The sequence below is a fragment of the Helianthus annuus genome, chromosome 16 (genome assembly GCF_002127325.2).
Source record: "Helianthus annuus cultivar XRQ/B chromosome 16, HanXRQr2.0-SUNRISE, whole genome shotgun sequence".
NCBI lineage: Eukaryota > Viridiplantae > Streptophyta > Magnoliopsida > Asterales > Asteraceae > Helianthus > Helianthus annuus.
Genome location: NC_035448.2, coordinates 108,928,720 through 108,948,163, shown reverse-complemented (window position 1 = coordinate 108,948,163; position 19,444 = coordinate 108,928,720). Strand labels below are relative to the sequence as shown.

General features: G+C 33.6%; 1 protein-coding gene across 1 annotated transcript; it reads right to left on the bottom strand.

Moving 5' to 3' along the window:
* Nucleotides 1–685: 685 nt before the first annotated feature.
* Nucleotides 686–19,350, bottom strand: LOC110875397. Its single transcript, XM_022123594.2, has 4 exons — nucleotides 19,158–19,350; nucleotides 4,493–5,060; nucleotides 1,339–1,542; nucleotides 686–1,035 (listed from the first exon to the last, which is right to left on the bottom strand). Exons 1-4 carry the CDS (start codon nucleotides 19,290–19,292, stop codon nucleotides 686–688), a joined length of 1,257 nt encoding a protein of 418 aa, XP_021979286.1. The 5' UTR covers nucleotides 19,293–19,350.
* Nucleotides 19,351–19,444: the final 94 nt, after the last annotated feature.

Here is a 19,444-nt window from a genome sequence, read left to right as displayed (position 1 = left end):
TATATAGAATCCTATTTATGCAACCGGTATAATACATTGGGTTCCAACCTAGTATAATACAATTAGAATTAAACAAGTAATAAACTTCTTTATTCTCTATATATAATTCAACTTTTATTGGTTTCTGGTTATCTGTTTTAATTGTATTTTTAATTTTAATTTATACCAATGCAAATTATATATTCACTTTTTAAGAGTATGTGACTAAATTTGTAGCTAATAATCCTTTCACTTTTGAAGAGTATTAGTCTCTCTATACAAGTCGGCATCCCGAACACCTTCCTGTGTATAACGCATAGCCTTATACAGTTATACGGGATCCGCCTTCTTGGGAAAACAACACGCCAAAGATCATGATCTATCATCTATAATTGAAAATCAATTACTTAACTCACAATCTCACATTCGTAATATATAAGACAACATGCTCACATGCCTAAATAAATATATATGACCACATGCCTAATATATAACATAAACACGCCCATATATTAAGTTCAACACTGAGTTGTGCCAAGATCTGGTAGAGGTCCAGATGATCACAACTTTTTAGTACAATTACATACTTAAAGACCGAAAATTCAACGAATAACATGATGTCCAACTCAAATAAAAAGCCGAAAAGGGTCCTGACCGATAACTTATAGCATATAATAATGTCTAGATAGATATCAAAGACATGAAACTACTCGCGCACCATGTCGGACGGGGTAAGTGAGGTATCACCAACTGTACCAAGGTCATGACCAGCCCCAGTGACAAAAGCTGTCGAACCAGTGGCTGTAGGTTCAAGCGGCAACATTGTTTTCATCACAAGGATTTCGATAATGTTACTTGAAGGAACGTGGACAGAAGCGGTCCACCAGTCCACTAGGCCAGGGAAGTAGAAAGAAATAGCCCATGGTTCAGTTGGGCATAGTTGGACCCGCTTTCTTTTGTTTCCGATAATGGGCTTATCTGCATATATTGCACCATGACTTATCTGTCCTTCAATGGTCACCTCGCTATTGATATTCACGGTACATCTTGCTTCATCTGATACAACCATATAAAAAAAAGTTCCTTAAGATGGTTGCACTTTTGGATATATAGTTTCTGTCACTACATGTCACAATTTCAACCATGGCCAATTTTTTTTTTTTTTTTTTTTTTTGGCTGACCTACACATATATTATCCTTTTCTAATCCATAAAACCTACTAAATCGTTTTATTAAAAAAAACATAGATTATCATCAAAAAACTGGACAAATAGTGTTTTGGGTCAATTCGTTTCTTACAAAATCTATGATGCCTGTAAACCTTTTTGCTAAATGAGACCAAAAAAAAATGAGACTTACCTTCATATTGAACTTGAGGCAACTCGACTACAACATTGTAGTAAGATTTACTAGCAGTTAATTCAAGTACGCTTGCAAGGGGACGGCCTCCTCCATTTGCCGCAGCGCCAAACATTCTTACATAAGGTTTTGGTATTGGAACAAAATATTCCACTTCCGATTCCAATTCATGCCCTATCTCTTGCGCGATCCCAACAGACAATGCTATACAATATTAAGAAATAATTGGTTATATGGTTATGTTGGCAAGTAGTAATAGGATATATGGTAAAAGATGATTGCAATCTAGAGTAAATATATAAAATTGTTACCATAGATCCTGTTGTTTCATCCACATGAGATGAGACTCTTTGAATGAATAATAAACTTCATAACATACTACATAGTATAATATTACATATCCGATCACTAAGGGGAGGGGGGTGGTCACTAGTGATAGAATTCTATCACTCACAAGCACCAATCAAGTTCCGCCATGTCATCAACCATTTTTCATCACTCACAACCTTTTTTAGTGGGGGTGGTCATCACTCATCACCACACCCAACAATTTCCCCCCAACCAACAATACACTCACAAAAAAAACATCACGCGTTGTAAAAATAACGAAATTGGATTTTCGTTATATATTAACACGTTATACATTAAGGTCGGGGTGGGGATTTTGAACTTCCACGCGTTATAGAATTGTTCCGTTATACAATCACGGTACCACCCCGTTGACTATAAAGGGCATACGTCACGCGGATGCATAGTATCTAGTTATTTTCCATATAAATAGAAGCACACATGAATGTTTATAAATTTCAACGTGCCACAAATGAAAATCTACAAATATAAGATAACGCGAGATCCTCACGCGCGTATATCAACAAAAAGCAAATAATTAAGTCATATGTATATCCTAAAAGGATATAAAGATCAATCATCACCTGCTTCTTCTGATCTTAAAACAACTAAACATTACAGATCATTGACAATCAGGGGCGGACCCAGGTGTTAGCGTAGGTGGGCGGGCGCACCCCATGAATTTTTTTTTTCTTTAGTAAATATATGATTTAATCTCGAGCACCCCCAAGAAATTTTGATACCGCACCCATGAAATGTTCTGGAATTAAAGAGAAAATGAAGAGAAGATGAAGTGCAAGAGGTTATTCTGGCCAGCCATAGTTGCTCTATAACCAAATAGTAAAATGAAGAAGAAATGTTTGAAAAAGATAACACATTTTTTTTTATTGGTGTGTATTTTTATTTTTTATTTTTATTTTTCTTTTGGAAAATATCCGTTTGTTTCAAGCCTACAAGGCTACAACCTAGGTACATAACCTATTGCCTAATCACTTCCAACATCTACAACTTTTCTTTTCTTTTTACCAATAAATACTACATTATTTTTGCATTTTATTTTGATTTACTTTGTAGACTATTTATCAATCGATTTGTTGTAACTCAATTCATTTATTTATTTATTCTGATTTGGAGTTACTATCTTAAAAAACCAATTTCATAAAATTTATGTTATTTTTTGAGAATAAATAACTGAAAAACATTCTTAATCATCTAAAATTGTAAATGACGTCTCTTTGTAAAAATAATTTAAGAGAAAGGTATCAAACAAAAAGTATGTTAAAACAAGGAAACACTTTTTATTTTGTTGGTATATGTTTTAATGAAGTTAGCATTAGTTGTATTTTTAATTTTAATTATGTATTTCTAATAACAATTAAAGTATTTTTATTATGTATTTTAAATTTTGTAACTTGGTTAATAGTTTTTATTATATGAATCAACCCGACTCAACTTGACCGAAAATTTTTAATATTTAACCTCCCATGAGAAAAAAAATCCAAAACTGAACTGAAATCGATCCGACCCGAATCGAACCAAATTTTTTTATTATATGAAATGACCCAACTGATCCTTAGAAATTTCCGAACCCATGAGAAATAATCCTAAGCACATAAATTACAAAACAAGTGTGATCTAAAAGAATCACGATGTGTTTTTTTCCAAATCGGAATAAATTAGCACAAATAATTTCCAGAAACTTGTTCAATTATATAAAATGCATAACACGTAAATTTTAACAATCTCATTGCTTCAAGTTGATATTAAAACCAAAATGATTATGAACAATAAAATAATAATCAAGGATCACAATTGAACAACTTAATTTTATAATGAATTATAGTACAGTAGTAAAAAGAGTAGATAAGTTACCCATGAACAAACTCCGTTAGCGTCGCCGATGAAGCAAATGGTTTGAGTAACAACGGATGAAGTTTGTTTGAGCTTTATAGCAGCTGATCGGCGCACGGTAGGGTTGCATGAGTTCCACATTCCGCCATGCACCCTCTGTTTTCCGTTTCTCAGAAAAGTTTCTCAGAAAAGGTTACCGGAATTTCAGGGCGCTGGGGCCCACATTCTTTTTCAATCTATTTTTTTTTTGTATTAAACCATCAGGGAGGGGAGTTTGTGTGAGTGGTCAAATAAGACCCTTCAAGTTTTTTGTACTTGACAAATAAGACCTTACCACTATTGTATTTGATTTTGAGTAAAAACAAAAGCCAAAATAAACATGAGTAAAAACAAAAGCCAAAATAATCATAGAAAACCACTAGTGTGTGTAAGGGTTGGGTTTAAAAAGATGACGTAGAAGATTACATTTAGCTGAAACCTTCGGGCTTTAAGGGTTTCCTCTTACGGAATAATGATTTGCTAACACTTAAAGTTTTTAAAAGGAAATAGCTACGTAGACATTTTGTTAGAGTAAAGGTCTACGGTTATCCCTAAGGCTCATTTTATTCCCACCCCCCCCCTATTTACTAATTACACCCCCCTATCAAAAACATCACATCCATCAATCATTTTTTGTTTTTGTTTTTAGCCTGTTTTGTCTTTTTGTTGTCTTTTTTTTATTCATTTATTTAATTATTAGTTATTTAGTATTTGTTTATTATTTAATTAGTTATTATTATTATTATTATATTTATTATTATTAGCAGTAGTAATGATATAGTATTTATTATTAGTTTTTATTGTTATAATTTATCAAATTATATTTATAGCTATAACAAAAGCTATATAAAAATAAGTATTTTTTTTACAAAATTATTATCATTTAATAATTTACATACCGATGTTTAATCTATACTCCCCCCAAATGTAGCAGGTTTTGCTATCCAAGACTTATACATATTTTGACGTGATTCAAATATATTCTCCCAGCCAGCTGCATCATTTTCTCTCATTAATTTCCATAGGTTGTTTGTGCTGGCAATTGGATACTCTTCTTGCAATTCTACCATTATAAAATGGTTACCATTCACGTGTGCAATTGTAATTATTTTTTTTTCTGGGAACTCGTGAGGGCCTCTCCAAAGCGAAAAACAAGTAGAACTGTTTCTTTTTTCTTGAGATAAAAAATGAACGATCACATTAAACTTGTTCGCAATCAAGAATCCTGCCTCTGGCATAATCATCCAGTGTTTTTCATGTGCAAACCCCAATCCTGACCAAGCCAAGGACGTGAACACATCTTTGAATGAGCCTAAGAAAGCCTTAGTGTACTTATTTCTAAACTCGAGTAGCTCTTCCATCAGTGATCTCCGGATAAATAACCATTCATCTTCACCGTACCCGAGAGCAGAAGCTGTCGCCCGAAACCCACAATTTCCATCACCTAACACGTTATGTATGCGTGTAACATACGCATGGAAGATTTTTGGAATTAGATGAATATAGTTGTGCACTGAGATTAAACACAAAAGGCTAGTGTTTAATTCACTCGGTGTTGGCTCTGATACCAACCTGTCACACCCCAAATTTCCACGTGTCAACGGTGGGCCCGGTGGGGGATTATTGACGTAGTTGATATCATCATTTTCAAACAACACAAATTATAATACACAGCGGAAGCAATAAGAATAGATTTACTTCAACCATCAAATGTAATATCTAAGTATCACAAGTAGTCGAAATAGATCCACAGGCAGATCGGAATAAAAGAGGTAATTGTTCAACAGATAAATGCATCCCAAAGCTTGCGAGACTCTATGATGCTAAGGAAAAGTCAGCCTATTCCGTGTAGAACCTGCACTTAATCTTTTTGGGGAAAATACGTCAGTTTGCACTGGTAAATACAATTTAACTGACTCATTTTGAAAATATTTAGAAAAATTGGTTTGAATGCACAAGGCACAAAACTTTTTATAACTTGGGAATAATTAATCATAGTTAAACTTGTAAAAGAATTACATGTTCGTTATGCGTTCAGTCGCCCGGGTCGTGCCGGGTTTAAGGTTAATTGACACACCACTCAGTATAAATCCGCGGCGGGAAGCCAACGTTTATACCTTAATAAATATGGACACATTACCGGGTGTACGCCTACACCCGGGTGTCAAGGTCGTGGCCATTTCTTAAAATGATGCCAAGGATATCCGGGACATGGTCATTAAACTCCCAAAGGCGTAAAACAAACAAAACTAGTTTTCAAACGGGTCACATTGATAATACCCAACTACTAATGAGTTAGGGTCAATTGCCCGACCAAGCGGTATTTTATATACCGTACCCCCAAGCCCATATAAGGGAAAATAAGTTAAAAGTATTTACCTGAGCAAGTATAAACCACAAAAGCAAATGCAAGGGTCTTTTACTGGTCTCCTATTCTGGAACGAAGGTTTATAATAACCTATTAGAATCCTAACGGGTCTTTTAACATAGCCTAAGCTTAGACCGGTTAGTTTCGAAGGTATCTAATGAACCATGCATATGGTCAACATATGGGCATTTAACGAAAACATGCATACGATCAAGATATCTAATGAACCAAGTTGTATAATCACAGGAGGATATACTGAACATGTTATTAGGTCCAAAAGGAGCTCTATGGCAATCTTAATCATGACTAAACCGGGCCAGAACTGAAAGTCAAAGCGAAAGTCAAACTATGTGACTTTCGGTTCCAAACCGGGTCTAAACAGAAAATTGTCGAGTTGAACATGTTGGAACATGTTCTTACATTATTTACCAATTTATATTAATGTTAAAACAGGTTGCATGCATCCTACATTGCTAATTATAAGTTAATTCGGATTTAAGCATTCTGTTGACTTTTTAAAGTTAGCTTTGACTCGACAATTGACATGCTTAGAGTGGGAATCTGAAAATACCCTTTTAAGGGTTTGTTACCCACATAATTACCTACTTAAAGGTATCTTTAATTCGTGATTTGACAGAGCATATTTTAATTAATCACGAAGTCAAACCTTAATTACGACGGTTTGACTTTTAGCTAATTAACTAAGCTAGAATGGATTAAGGGAGGTTAAGGGCACTTACAAGAGTCCTAAGAAGGATTAGGGACCTAATGAAAGTTGGTTGCTGTCCAGGGAAGCTCCAGAGAAGTCTTGAACCAATGTCCCAAATGAGCAAATGAAATGGTCACCACCTCATGCCCTTATATAGTGAACTAAATGGTCCAAGATTGAGACAAGCAACTCTACAAAGGTTGGGGGATCATCCCAGGTGTCCCTAGAGGGCTAAATACTGCCTATCAAGCCCCTGATTTCAAAAACCATCATTCTAAGTCGGTGTAACGGGTTGAACAGGCAACTGTCCAAAACTTGCTGCCAGCGACAGTCTTACGAACCGTAAGCTATAGGCCTTGCGGTCCGTAAGCACCTCTTGCGGACCGTATGCTGAAATGGCTACGGTCCGTAACCGACCTTTGCTGAAAATGCCCAGGTACCTTCCTTACGGACCGTAAGCCTAGAGCCTTGCGGTCCGTAACCGATGGTCAGAGGACAAAAATTTTTAAAACTTTTAAGTCTTGACCATGCAACCTTGAAATGTCGAAACATCATGCCTTTACTGTAGTGTAGGGTCCACTAATTCAGATTTTGCATGCTTGCATGAACTTTGATACCTTGGACTCTTATGGCATGCATTAACTTTGACGGAATTATCAAGAACAAGTCTTGGTTTTCTCATGGAAATTGGACAAACTAAATAACTATCTTTGATTCCTTTTTTTTTCAAAGGTTTTAGTCAGCATTTTAGTAGTAACCATCCTGATAATCCTAAGTCCATATAAAAGATGAAACCTTATTTATTTGGAAACAGCCGGTTATTCTATAAGATGTTTATCTAACGGTTTAAGGATCTTGGAATTTATAAAAATTTGGGTCGCTCAGAGGTGATTTAATAACATGTCGTCCTTGGGTCGTTCAGAGGTATTTTAATAACATAACGCCCTTTTTACTAAAATCCTACCGTACATCTTTTTATCTGATCCGGTTTTCCTGACACGTCTGTCTCTCATGACACGTGTCTTTATTTCAATGGACAAGAATTTTCGAGGTGTTACAGGTAGCATTCGGAAAAACTTTCTCGCATGCATTCATCAGAGCTAACTCCCTGTCCGTAACTATAACACGTGGTTGTTGCATGCTCCTCTCATCTAGAGCTGATTTTAAACAGTTTAATGCCCAAAGATATTTCTCCTCTGTTTCTTTACGCATAACTGCAAAAGCTATGGAGATTGTCTTGTTGGTAGAAGTTACACCAACAATTTCAAGAAAAGGCAATTTATACTTGTTCGTATTGTATGTGACATCCATAAGCAACACATGTGGAAAATCAAGGAAGTACTTGTATGAGATTTTAGGAACAAAGAATAAGTCTTCCAACATGTTTGAAACTCTATTGGTAGAAATTTCAAAAGTATACCCTTTATCATTTAAATGAGACATTAGCACCTCCATCAAAGATTTCCCTTTATGATCCGTTGCTCGAATTTTATCATGTGCGTTATATATGTTTTTAATTGTAGAGACATTATTTTCATCACGCTCCTTCATAACACCTAAAATATTTTTTGGGAACACACCCTTCCCCGTCAACTCTGCCACCAATTGGTGTTCATTAGGTGTCAATCGTTTGAGGATTGGGTGTCCCTCCAAAAAAGAAAAACAAAGTTATGAGTGAGACATGTGGCAAAATCTAATTGGTTAGATAAAAGAAAAAAAATACAAAATAAAATCTTGAAAAGTGTAAAAGGTAAGTATAAAAAGGTATAGGTGTAAGCTTATAAGGAGTTAAGTTATAACGTACATGGACTAGTTACATACTCACACTATTTACTTCAGTAGTTAATCAAAAGCTAGAAAACTTTACTATAGCACATAACTTGTGTTTTGATTTTATATGATATGATATGACATGATATATGATATGATATGATATGATATGATATGATATGATATGATATGATATGATATGATATGATATGATATGATATGATATGATATGATATGATATGATATCATGTAATGTAATGTAATGTAATGTAATGTAATGTAATGTAATGTAATGTAATATAATATAATATAATATAATATATTATAATATAATATAATATAATATAATATAATATAATATAATATAATATAATATAATATAATATAATATAATATAATATAATATAAGATAATATAATATACTAATAAATGAAATCTTTTTTGGACACGTGTCATTTTCTCGTGTTTTCTTACCTTATTTTCCTATTTATCTCTCATATTAAATAACAATAATTTTAAATAAAATATTAGATAAGAATAAATAGTTAGATGGGGATAAACGTTTGTTTTTATATAGACCATATTAAATAATAATGATAATAATAATAATAATTTTAAACAAAAAAAAATTAGTAATAATAATTTTAAACAAAAAATTAGATAAGAATAAATATTTGTTTTTCTATAAATAATTCTAAACAAAAATTTAGATAAACACAAACGTTTGTTTTTATTATGAGTAGATATATATACTTTGAAGTTCTGTGATTGAAATTATGGTAAATTAGGAATCAAAGGTTCTGTCACACCCCGGTCGCGCCAAAACAACCAAAAACCGCGGAGGAAACGCCGGGGAGTGATTGCGACAGAATTATTGTTTCGACAACCATGGTAAATAAAGTTATGTATTATTAATTAAAGTTTTACATTGTTTTTGAGTTCAACTAAAATAACATAATAATTGTCTTTTAAGTCACTAAGGCCCGAGTCCGTCTAAGTGTAGCACAAACATCATCATGCATTAGCACCTAAAACACATGTAAAAATAGGTACGTCAGCATAAAAATGCCTGTGAGATACATAGGTTTTGCTTATGCAGATTCATGACTTGGATTTGAAAGAAGTGTTTAACAAAAATGTAGTCATGAACCTTGTAAAATTGTTTTCCTTTGTAAAACCATGTGAAAATCGATATGAAAATCAAATGATAATGAAAGAACAATGCATGGTTAAATGAATAACCAAGTGAAAAGGAATTTCTGTAAAATGTGTACTTTGTAAAACAATGTCATGTTCTTGTATAAAATGTTCCATGTCTTGCCCAAGTGGTTTAGATAACGCAACAATGCATAATACAATAAAAGCACTTATATATAGGAAGTACCAGCGGCGTATCCACCATGCTTTTATCATATAACACAAAGCCCCGTTACATAAATCACTTATCAATAACCACCCAAGATGTCATGTTTAATGTCAAAAATGTTTATGTATAAACCATGTTCAATGTCATATGTAACATGTATCATGTATAACCAATGAAATGCATAGCAAGTAGGAAATCATCTACTTAAACTATGTGATGATGTCAAGGTGTAACAAACGTCATGTATAGTGAATAACTAGAAGCTACTCAACCCCATAGAAAATGTACAAAACAATGTTCTTGAATAAACCTAAGTTTAATTCAAATGTTATGTTTTGCAGAAAAACAATGCTTTATGATTACAAACATTTATGCAGTAATGTTAATCGCATACATTCAAGCCTTGCGACTGTGGCGACAAACCCTTAAACGAATTAAAGGTTTATCTAAATTATGTAGTCGGATTCTGTCATTCCCAACTTCCAAAACAAACCTAGGAAGTCGGAAACGGGAGTTGTCAATTCCTATGGTACCATTACATAAGTCCGAGCGGCGTAGCTAATGTTAATGAATGTATTATTGTCCCGATTAAACACACCAATTGTCATAACCAATGTAAGCATGCTATGAAAATCATGTACTAGGGATGCTAAGTAAACATGCCTAGTAGAAATGTTCATGTAAAACAATGTGCTAGCATGCTTAGTAAACATACATAGCATAAATGTCATGTAAAACAATGTGTACATATGCTAAGTAAACATATGCAACAAATGTGTAATAAATCAATTCGCTAGCATGCTTGACATACATAGCAAAACATAATTGAAAGCATGTACTATAAGTGTACTAGGTGAAACTAGCATGTTTATGTCATAAAAGTATGAAATGCATGAAAGTAACACGTATGTACATGTGTATCACCCCAAAGTATTTGAAAACAGTAAAAGAGGGGAACTATGTACTCACTTGGGATTGCCTAATAGTCTTGAGAATAAGACCAAAATAAGGCTCCGAGGATCACGAATCAACCGGCACCTAGTATAGGTAACTATGTTAATAACGGATCCTAAATCGGGAGATAGGATAGAATGAGGTTCTATAAATCAAATGAGTATTGGAACTCATATGGTATGATTTAATAGGCCCTACATTCTGATTGGAAAGTCTAACTAAGTGCTTTTGACCCGTTTCGACCCATTATGGTAACATAAGCTACTAGAATGCGTCGTTTGCGTAAAACTATGTTCGGATGGTTATCTATGTGCTATGCCAAGTCTTACATGCCCAATTATCCGTAAACATGTTACTAAATCAGATTATATGTCAAAAATATGTTCACATAGGTAAAATTCAGATTTATGCTTCAAAAGGGCGTTTTGGTCATTTCCTATGGGCATACAAGCTAACTAGCAAATGACTAACCAATCCTATGTGATCATAAGGTATAACCTCAGTGGTTATTCCCTATGCAACTATGATCACTAACTAAGCTTGGTCGGATCCTAAAGATCGACCAAACGGGTCGGGTTCGAAAGTCTAAGCGGTTGTCTAGGCCGCTAAACTTACGACCCTAAACAAGCACTAAACTAACAGTGACGAGTTAAACATGTCAAAACATGTTTAACCTACTGATTTGGTATCAAAACAAAGTGTTTTGATACCTAAAAGTAGTTCCGAGGCAAAATGCATGCTAAAACGCATTTTGACCGAAACTTTGACTCGTCACTACACCTAGTTAACGTGGTAATCAGTAGGTATAATCACTAAGGATTATAACCAATGTGATTACAATCACATTGCAAAGTTCAACTGAACTTTGCGTTGACCATTGACTGGTCAAACTGAAAGTCAAACACTATTTGACTTTTTAAACTAGTAAGCAATAAAAGAATGAAAGAATGCTCACTAAGGGTCCTTGCTATCTTTTCTACTAAGAATAAACCTCCGATCAGATTAGGAAGCTCTCCAAAGCAGATGTAGAGAAGAGAAGAGAGGAATGAGCAAGTGAATGAGGAAGTTTGGCATGCTATTTATAGTTGTGGTGAGTTTACAAGATCAAGACAAGTGTTTGTGTGGTTATGAAGCAAGAAATCTCAACCATACACTTGTTGGATGCAGGTTCAAAGCCTTGGAGAAGGGATAACTTGGTTACCACACAAAGAATTTGCATAAACAGCCCGTGAATTATCAAACAGCAGCAAAAACAAACTTTCTGGTCGCTGGGCTGTTCAGGCGGCCCGCGTAAGTATGTAAGCTGGGCTTACGTGGCCCGTGTGGGTTCCCTAGTTCAGCACAAGATTCATAAATTACAGTTTAGGTCCCTGCACTAGGTTCGAGTCCATTTTAGGCACTTTTGACACCCGTTAAGCCATTTTCAAGGCTCTACAAGGTCAATAAAGTTTAAAGGACTCAAAATGTGCTTAGAAAACTCTCGGATGTCGGCTCGTTTGGTCGTACGGTCGCGTTGTTCGCTAAATTACGACAAAACTCAAACGGACGCGAAAACGAACCAAATTAAGCGACGAGTGGTATTTTTTGCATGCCGATCACTAAAATAAAAGTATTTTAGTGTGTACAAAAATTTTGGATGTCCAGATGTGGTCAGAACGTAAGATATGCGCGAAAATGCAAACTTACACCGTTTTTGACACTTTTAGCCCCTGTAAGATCATATAAGCATGTTTTCACACACCGAACCCATCAAAGCTTATTTCTAAGCCATGTTTAGGTTATATATGGTATGTTTAACTTATGATCAAGTTCCGGACTGTACGTTGCCTTACGAAAAGGTAGACTTTTGCAAGTTGACTCAAATAGTCCCTAAGAGCGAATAAACTTGTTTTTGACATACCAAAGCCTTTAAAACTTATTTATAAGTTATGCAAACGTTATTTAAGGTATGTTAAGTTTATGTTGTTGTTCCGGAATGTTTGTCGCGTTAAATTGATCGTGTTTACGCATCAGTTTGCGTATAACTCCCCAGAAAGCGATATAGAGTTCAAAATCGATCAAAAATCAACATGTGCATAAAATCAAACATAAATGACAAACATTGGGATCAAAACACATTGTTTTATTAATATTGTATTGTTTAGAGTTTGTACAATGATATCACAAGCACAGATGTCAAAGGTTCCCGTTTCATATATACTTAATAATCGTATTATTGTTTTTTACAAGAATTAAATAATTATTCTAGATCCGTATATATGCTTCCATCAAGTTGTAAGTGTTTTTAGACGCATAGCTATAATAGTAGACGTACTATTATAATTGGTTTAAACCCATCATATATCGCACATTGTATCAACATGTAGAAAGAACACAATTTTTAAATATAACAATTCTATACTCTATTTAAAGAGAATTTAATTCTCGATTCTACGGTATAATTCATAAAAATGATTAAATATATAAAAACATAGGGATCGATCTCCACATTTTTGTACCGTAACTCTCTTGAATACAAATTTAAGACGAGTGTTTTATAAATGAAATAAACAAATAAGCATGAAGGTGCATAAAACTAAATAAAATATTTGTATCTCATAATTTGAATGTATCATAAAACCGGGATTCAACCCCATGTAATAAAAGTGTTTTTAACATAATAATAAATAAAAAAAGTAAAATGTTATAATAAAATGTTATATTAAGTAATAGTACGTCAAATTTCATTTCTAAAAGATAAATCTTGACGACTGTGTTAACATATAACAGTATATTTTATTCAACACGTGCAATATACTAGTTTTTTTTTAAAGATATATCTTTTTTATTATTTATTACATAGAATTACATTTATGTAAAATAAAAAAACAAAGTAAATTCTTATAATAAGTAAATGATATATCAATGTTTATTTTTTAAAAGATAAATCTTGATGACTATTTGTGTTAACATATGACATTATATTTTATCAAACACGTGCAATATACAATTTTTTTAAAAGATATATATTTTTTGTTATTTGCTGTTTAAAAAATATATATTTTTTATTATTTATTATATAGAATCCTATTTATGCAACCGGTATAATACATTGGGTTCCAACCTAGTATAATACAATTAGAATTAAACAAGTAATAAACCTCTTTATTCTCTATATATAATTCAACTTTTATTGGTTTCTGGTTATCTGTTTTAATTGTATTTTTAATTTTAACTTATACCAATGCAAATTATATATTCACTTTTTAAGAGTATGTGACTAAATTTGTAGCTAATAATCCTTTCACTTTTTAAGAGTATTAGTCTCTCTATACAAGTCGGCATCCCGAACACCTTCCTGTGTATAACGCATAGCCTTATACAGTTATACGGGATCCGCCTTCTTGGGAAAACAACACGCCAAAGATCATGATCTATCATCTATAATTGAAAATCAATTACTTAACTCACAATCTCACATACGTAATATGTAAGACAACATACTCACATGCCTAAATAAATATATATGACCACATGCCTAATATATAACATAAACACGCCCATATATTAAGTTCAACACTGAGTTGTGCCAAGATCCGGTAGAGGTCCAGATGATCACAACTTTTTAGTACAATTACATACTTAAAGACCGAAAATTCAACGGATAACATGATGTCCAACTCAAATAAAAAGCCGAAAAGGGTCCTGACCGATAACTTATAGCATATAATAATGTCTAGATAGATATCAAAGACATGAAACTACTCGCGCACCATGTCGGACGGGGTAAGTGAGGTATCACCAACTGTACCAAGGTCATGACCAGCCCCAGTGACAAAAGCTGTCGAACCAGTGGCTGTAGGTTCAGGCGGCAACATTGTTTTCATCACAAGGATTTCGATAATGTTACTTGAAGGAACGTGGACAGAAGCGGTCCACCAGTCCACTAGGCCAGGGAAGTAGAAAGAAATAGCCCATGGTTCAGTTGGGCATAGTTGGACCCGCTTTCTTTTGTTTCCGATAATGGGCTTATCTGCATATATTGCACCATGACTTATCTGTCCTTCAATGGTCACCTCGCTATTGATATTCACGGTACATCTTGCTTCATCTGATACAATCATATAAAAAAAAGTTCCTTAAGATGGTTGCACTTTTGGATATATAGTTTCTGTCACTACATGTCACAATTTCAACCATTACTAATTGTCACTGAGTCAATTTGGGTCATGTCATATTTCTAACGGGTCAAATTAGTACCTTGTAATATGACAAAAACGCCAAATATACTCTGTCATTTAAAATGTTTCTTTTGAGTATAATTTTCTTAACAAGTCTTTTGTCGAAACTGGATAAACAGAACCAAATTGATACTTGTGTGAATTCTAAAATTGGTTTAATCTTAGGGGGGTGGCTTCTTGACAGCACAGAATCACCATGGCCAATTTTTTTTTTTTTTTTTTTTTTTGGCTGACCTACACATATATTATCCTTTTCTAATCCATAAAACCTACTAAATCGTTTTATTAAAAAAAACATAGATTATCATCAAAAAACTGGACAAATAGTGTTTTGGGTCAATTCGTTTCTTACAAAATCTATGATGCCTGTAAACCTTTTTGCTAAATGAGACCAAAAAAAAATGAGACTTACCTTCATATTGAACTTGAGGCAACTCGACTACAACATTGTAGTAAGATTTACTAGCAGTTAATTCAAGTACGCTTGCAAGGGGACGGCCTCCTCCATTTGCCGCAGCGCCAAACATTCTTACATAAGGTTTTGGTATTGGAACAAAATATTCCACTTCCGATTCCAATTCATGCCCTATCTCTTGCGCGATCCCAACAGACAATGCTATACAATATTAAGAAATAATTGGTTATATGGTTATGTTGGCAAGTAGTAATAGGATATATGGTAAAAGATGATTGCAATCTAGAGTAAATATATAAAATTGTTACCATAGATCCTGTTGTTTCATCCACATGAGATGAGACTCTTTGAATGAATAATAAACTTCATAACATACTACATTAGTATAATATTACATATCCGATCACTAAGGGGAGGGGGGTGGTCACTAGTGATAGAATTCTATCACTCACAAGCACCAATCAAGTTCCGCCATGTCATCAACCATTTTTTCATCACTCACAACCTTTTTTAGTGGGGGTGGTCATCACTCATCACCACACCCAACAATTTCCCCCCAACCAACAATACACTCACAAAAAAAACATCACGCGTTGTAAAAATAACGAAATTGGATTTTCGTTATATATTAACGCGTTATACATTAAGGTCGGGGTGGGGATTTTGAACTTCCACGCGTTATAGAATTGTTCCGTTATACAATCACGGTACCACCCCGTTGACTATAAAGGGCATACGTCACGCGGATGCATAGTATCTAGTTATTTTCCATATAAATAGAAGCACACATGAATGTTTATAAATTTCAACGTGCCACAAATGAAAATCTACAAATATAAGATAACGCGAGATCCTCACGCGCGTATATCAACAAAAAGCAAATAATTAAGTCATATGTATATCCTAAAAGGATATAAAGATCAATCATCACCTGCTTCTTCTGATCTTAAAACAGCAAAACATTACAGATCATTGACAATCAGGGGCGGACCCAGGTGTTAGCGTAGGTGGGCGGGCGCACCCCATGAATTTTTATTTTTCTTTAGTAAATATATGATTTAATCTCGAGCACCCCCAAGAAATTTTGATACCGCACCCATGAAATGTTCTGGAATTAAAGAGAAAATGAAGAGAAGATGAAGTGCAAGAGGTTATTCTGGCCAGCCATAGTTGCTCTATAACCAAATAGTAAAATGAAGAAGAAATGTTTGAAAAAGATAACACATTTTTTTTTATTGGTGTGTATTTTTATTTTTTATTTTTATTTTTCTTTTGGAAAATATCCGTTTGTTTCAAGCCTACAAGGCTACAACCTAGGTACATAACCTATTGCCTAATCACTTCCAACATCTACAACTTTTCTTTTCTTTTTACCAATAAATACTACATTATTTTTGCATTTTATTTTGATTTACTTTGTAGACTATTTATCAATCGATTTGTTGTAACTCAATTCATTTATTTATTTATTCTGATTTGGAGTTACTATCTTAAAAAACCAATTTCATAAAATTTATGTTATTTTTTGAGAATAAATAACTGAAAAACATTCTTAATCATCTAAAATTGTAAATGACGTCTCTTTGTAAAAATAATTTAAGAGAAAGGTATCAAACAAAAAGTATGTTAAAACAAGGAAACACTTTTTATTTTGTTGGTATATGTTTTAATGAAGTTAGCATTAGTTGTATTTTTTAATTTTAGTTATGTATTTCTAATAACGATTAAAGTATTTTTATTATGTATTTTAAATTTTGTAACTTGGTTAATAGTTTTTATTATATGAACCAACCCGACTCAACTTGACCGAAAATTTTTAATATTTAACATCCCATGAGAAAAAAAATCCAAAACTGAACTGAAATCGATCCGACCCTAATCGAACCAAATTTTTTTATTATATGAAATGACCCAACTGATCCTTAGAAATTTCCGAACCCATGAGAAATAATCCTAGGTCCGCCACTCAAATTTTCTCCAAATTACATCTACATTAAATTACGCTTTATTCATATCTATAAACACATAAATTACAAAACAAGTGTGATCTAAAAGAATCACGATGTGTTTTTTTTCCAAATCGGAATAAATTAACACAAATAATTTCCAGAAACTTGTTCAATTATATAAAATGCATAACACGTAAATTTTAACAATCTCATTGCTTCAAGTTGATATTAAAACCCAAATGATTACGAATAATAAAATAATAATCAAGGATCACAATTGAACAACAACTTAATTTTATAATGAATTATAGTACAGTAGTAAAAAGAGTAGATAAGTTACCCATGAACAAACTCCGTTAGCGTCGCCGATGGAGCAAATGGTTTGAGTAACAACGGATGAAGTTTGTTTGAGCTTTATAGCAGCTGATCGGCGCACGGTAGCGTTGCATGAGTTCCACATTCCGCCATGCACCCTCTGTTTTCCGTTTCTCAGAAAAGTTTCTCAGAAAAGGTTACCGGAATTTCAGGGCGCTGGGGCCCACATTCTTTTTCAATCTTTTTTTTTTTTTTTTTGTATTAAACCATCAGGGAGGGGAGTTTGTGTGTGTGGTCAAATAAGACCCTTCAAGTTTTTTGTACTTGACAAATAAGACCTTACCACTATTGTATTTGATTTTGAGTAAAAACAAAAGCCAAAATAAACATGAGTAAAAACAAAAGCCAAAATAATCATAGAAAACCACTTGTGTGTGTAAGGGTTGGGTTTAAAAAGATGACGTAGAAGATTACATTTAGCTGAAACCTTCGGGCTTTAAGGGTTTCCTCTGACGGAATAATGATTTGCTAACACTTAAAGTTTTTAAAAGGAAATAGCTACGTAGACATTTTGTTAGAGTAAAGGTCTGCGGTTATCCCTAAGGCTCATTCTATTCCCCCCCCCCCCTATCAAAAACATCACATCCATCAATTATTTTTTGTTTTTGTTTTTAGCCTGTTTTGTCTTTTTGTTGTCTTTTTTTTATTCATTTATTTAATTATTAGTTATTTAGTATTTGTTTATTATTTAATTAGTTATTATATTTATTATTATTATATTTATTATTATTATTAGTAGTAATGATATAGTATTTATTATTAGTTTTTATTGTTATAATTTATCAAATTATATTTATAGCTGTAATAAAAGCTATATAAAAATAAGTACTTTTTTACAAAATTATTATCATCATTTAATAATTTACATACCGAGGTGTAATCTATACTCCCCCCAAATGTAGCAGGTTGTGCTATCCAAGACTTATACATATTTTGACGTGATTCAAATATATTCTCCCAGCCAGCTGCATCATTTTCTCTCATTAATTTCCATAGGTTGTTTGTGCTGGCAATTGGATACTCTTCTTGCAATTCTACCATTATAAAATGGTTACCATTCACGTGTGCAATTGTAATTATTTTTTTTTCTGGGAACTCGTGAGGGCCTCTCCAAAGCGAAAAACAAGTAGAACTGTTTCTTTTTTCTTGAGATAAAAAATGAACGATCACATTAAACTTGTTCGCAATCAAGAATCCTGCCTCTAACATAATCATCCAGTGTTTTTCATGTGCAAACCCCAATCCTGACCAAGCCAAGGACGTGAACACATCTTTGAATGAGCCTAAGAAAGCCTTAGTGTACTTATTTCTAAACTCGAGTAGCTCTTCCATCAGTGATCTCCGGATAAATAACCATTCATCTTCACCGTACCCGAGAGCAGAAGCTGTCGCCCGAAACCCACAATTTCCATCACCTAACACGTTATGTATGCGTGTAACATACGCATGGAAGATTTTTGGAATTAGATGAATATAGTTGTGTATCACCTGTGATGCTTGATCTTGGTTCAACCCCATGAAGTCATAGCCTGGCGCACTTGTAGAGTTGGCGAAAGAACTTTGTCCGACAATATCTTGGTTCAACCCCATGAAATCATATCCCGGTGTGTTTAAAAGGTTGGTAAAAAACCTTGTCCGTCTGTATCTTGTGTCATGAACGGACTTGGTTCACCAGGATCGTCCTTGAATGGTTTTTTTCCGTAAATATCTTGATTTATGAATGGACTTGTTTCACCAGGCAC

Excerpts from the sequence above, each read along its gene's own strand:
- LOC110875397 (XM_022123594.2), bottom strand. The coding sequence starts at position 19,292 with ATGGGGTTGAACCAAGATATTGTCGGACAAAGTTCTTTCGCCAACTCT. Across the intron at positions 1,543-4,492 it reads ACCTGCTACATTTGGGGGGA|CATTGTCTGTTGGGATCGCG; the intron begins GTATAGATTAAA and ends AATATTGTATAG. Across the intron at positions 1,036-1,338 it reads GCCTCAAGTTCAATATGAAG|ATGAAGCAAGATGTACCGTG; the intron begins GTAAGTCTCATT and ends TGGTTGTATCAG.